At 48.1% G+C, this 2,715-nt stretch overlaps 1 protein-coding gene across 1 annotated transcript; it reads left to right on the top strand.

The window, feature by feature from the left end:
• The first annotated feature begins 282 nt into the window (after positions 1-282).
• LOC116464626 (ferritin heavy chain-like) lies at positions 283-927 on the top strand. Its single transcript, XM_032754234.2, has one exon. The coding sequence runs from the start codon at positions 320-322 to the stop codon at positions 830-832; it is 513 nt and encodes a 170-aa protein (XP_032610125.1). The 5' UTR covers positions 283-319; the 3' UTR covers positions 833-927.
• The last annotated feature ends 1,788 nt before the right edge of the window (positions 928-2,715 follow it).

Genomic DNA, 2,715 nt, shown 5'->3' with positions numbered 1-2,715 from the left:
AATCGCTTGAACCTGGGAGGCAGAAGTTGCGGTGAGCCGCAATCGTGCCATTGCACTCCCACCTCGGAAACAAGTGCAAAACTCCGTCTAAAAAAAAAATAGTGGCCAGACGTTCTTCGCCGAGAGTCGTCAGGGTTTCCTGCTTCAACAGTGCTTGGAAGGAACCCGGCTCTAGTCCCCCACCCCGGCCGGCCACCCATAGCCAGCCCTCCATCACCTCTTCACCGCGCCCTCGGACTGCCCCAAGGCCTCCGCCGCCGCTCCAGCGCGGTGCAGCCACCGCCGCCGCCGCCGCCTCCGCCTCTCTTTAATCGCCGCCATGACGACGGCGTCCACCTCGCAGGTGCGCCAGAACTACCACCAGGACTCAGAGGCTGCCATCAACCAACAGATCAACCTGGAGCTCTACGCCTCCTACGTTTACCTGTCCATGTCTTACTACTTTGACCGCGATGATGTGGCTTTGAAGAACTTTGCCAAATACTTTCTTCACCAATCTCATGAGGAGAGGGAACATGCTGAGAGACTGATGAAGCTGCAGAACCAACGAGGTGGACGAATCTTCCTTCATGATATCAAGAAACCAGACTGTGATGACTGGGAGAGCGGGCTGAATGCGATGGAGTGTGCATTACATTTGGAAAAAAATGTGAATCAGTCACTACTGGAACTGCACAAACTGGCCACTGACAAAAATGACCCTCATTTGTGTGACTTCATTGAGACACATTACCTGAATGAGCAGGTGAAAGCCATCAAAGAATTGGGTGACCACGTGACCAACTTGCGCAAGATGGGAGCACCCGATATACTTGGCAGAATATCTCTTTGACAAGCACACCCTGGGAGACAGTGATAATGAAAGCTAAGCCTCAGGCTAATTTCCCCATAGCCGTGGGGTGACTTCCCTGGTCACCTAGGCAGTGCATGCATCTTGGGGTTTCCTTTACCTTTTCTATGAGTTGCACCTAAACATCCGCTTAAGTTCTTTGATTTGTACCATTCCTTCAAATAAATTTGGTACTCAAAAAAAAAAATAGCACTTACAAGTCAGCAAGGAGAAACCAAAGACCCAACAGACAAATGGGCCAGGAGCAATTCACAGAGGAGGAGACCGAAGGGCTGGGAAACACAAGGCACGTGTTCAACTGCACAGCAAAATCCAGGAACAATATGAAAAAGTGTGATAACAAATATTGATGAAGATGAGTGAAGACGGATGTGCGCACTGCTGGCGAGGGGCATTGTGAGGACTCCAGCCCCAAGGTCATCTGGCTGTTCTTCCTAGGAAAGGCTGACAACAGACCTTTCCCAAGACCCCAAGCCTCACCAGGCTACGTGCAGGCCTTGGACCAGAACATCAGCATCACCTTGGGGTGGGGGTTGCAGGGGTGGTGCGCATCCTCTGCTCACCAGAAATGCAGAATTCTAGATTCATCTGGAAGATATTGTTGAAGGGAAAAGCAAATTTCAGGAGAGTATGTATGGACTGCTATTTGTATAAAATTGCAAAAACAGACCAAAAAACACTATCCATTCTTCATGGACATCCACACTAGGTATTAAACATGGATGGGAAGACACACATTGACTTCAGAATAGTGGGGAGGGAGGCGGTAACTGGACTAGAAAAGGGACATATAACTCGAGCGTCAGCGTGAACATTATGGCTGAATCTGTAGTTTTCTTCCCTTAAACTCTGGAGCAAATGCATCCAAAAGCTAGCACGTTTGAATTTTAACTGGGAGGTACATGAAAGTTTGATATCATACTCTCCATAGTCCTGTGTGTTTCTAATATTTAGCCATATTTTTTAAACACTTGACACAGCATGAAGGGAAGCTTGTCTACATGGTAACAATGGTTATGTTTAGGTAGCAGAATTCAAGACTGCTTTTTTCTTTTTTTTCTACTTGTATATTATCTCTATTTCTCTGTGTGAGGATTTATGACTGTTGTGCTGGAAAGGCTAGTATTCTAATTCCCTGCATCATAAGCACACACCGTGCCCTGGCTGGCAGGATGGGGAGGAGGGAGCATATCTGTTCACCTGGCCAGGACTAGGCAACTCTACAGAGAAAGATACAGGCACTTCCCCTCTGCAGCCAAAGAGTTAAGAAGGCTTGATGTGAAATGAATCATTGCAGGGGAGCTAAATCCCGGCCTTATCTAATTCTGTATCCTGAGGCTGATTAATTTAAACTCCAAAATAAAATAAACATCATCTTTAAATAAGGATTAAATACTCAGCGGGGTTCTTAGTTGAACAAACTGACATATATTTTATGGTATGGATTCAGGGAGCCCGGGATGGGGCGAGGGGTATCTGTGGGGATGCTCTCTGAGCTAAGGAGAGAAAATCGCCAGTGCTCCTGGATACTGGAGTGCATTCACCTTTAGCCTCTTGTCTGGATACCCGCAGAAAACCAAAAAGCCACCCTGTGGCAGGGTCTTCACACAGGATGGGGGCTTGTGCCCTGTGTCCCAGCTGCCCTGTGTCCCTGAGGGAGAAGGGATTAGTGGAGGGAGTGGGTGAAGAGTTTGGAGGAAGACCCTGATGGTCTTAGAAAACGGTAGGAAAGATATTCCCTTGCCTGGGCATTGTTCCCAAACAGGAGACAAGAGCATGAACTAAAAACAGAGACTCCCAGCTCCCTCCATGGTCCCTGAGTTCAGAAGGGAGCCCAGGGAGGTGGGGCAAGTAAAAAATTGAGT

Source organism: Hylobates moloch, unplaced genomic scaffold (assembly GCF_009828535.3).
Source record: "Hylobates moloch isolate HMO894 unplaced genomic scaffold, HMol_V3 SCAFFOLD_1142, whole genome shotgun sequence".
NCBI lineage: Eukaryota > Metazoa > Chordata > Mammalia > Primates > Hylobatidae > Hylobates > Hylobates moloch.
Note: the sequence above shows the minus strand (reverse complement) of the source record. Positions and strands in the feature narration are given on the sequence as shown.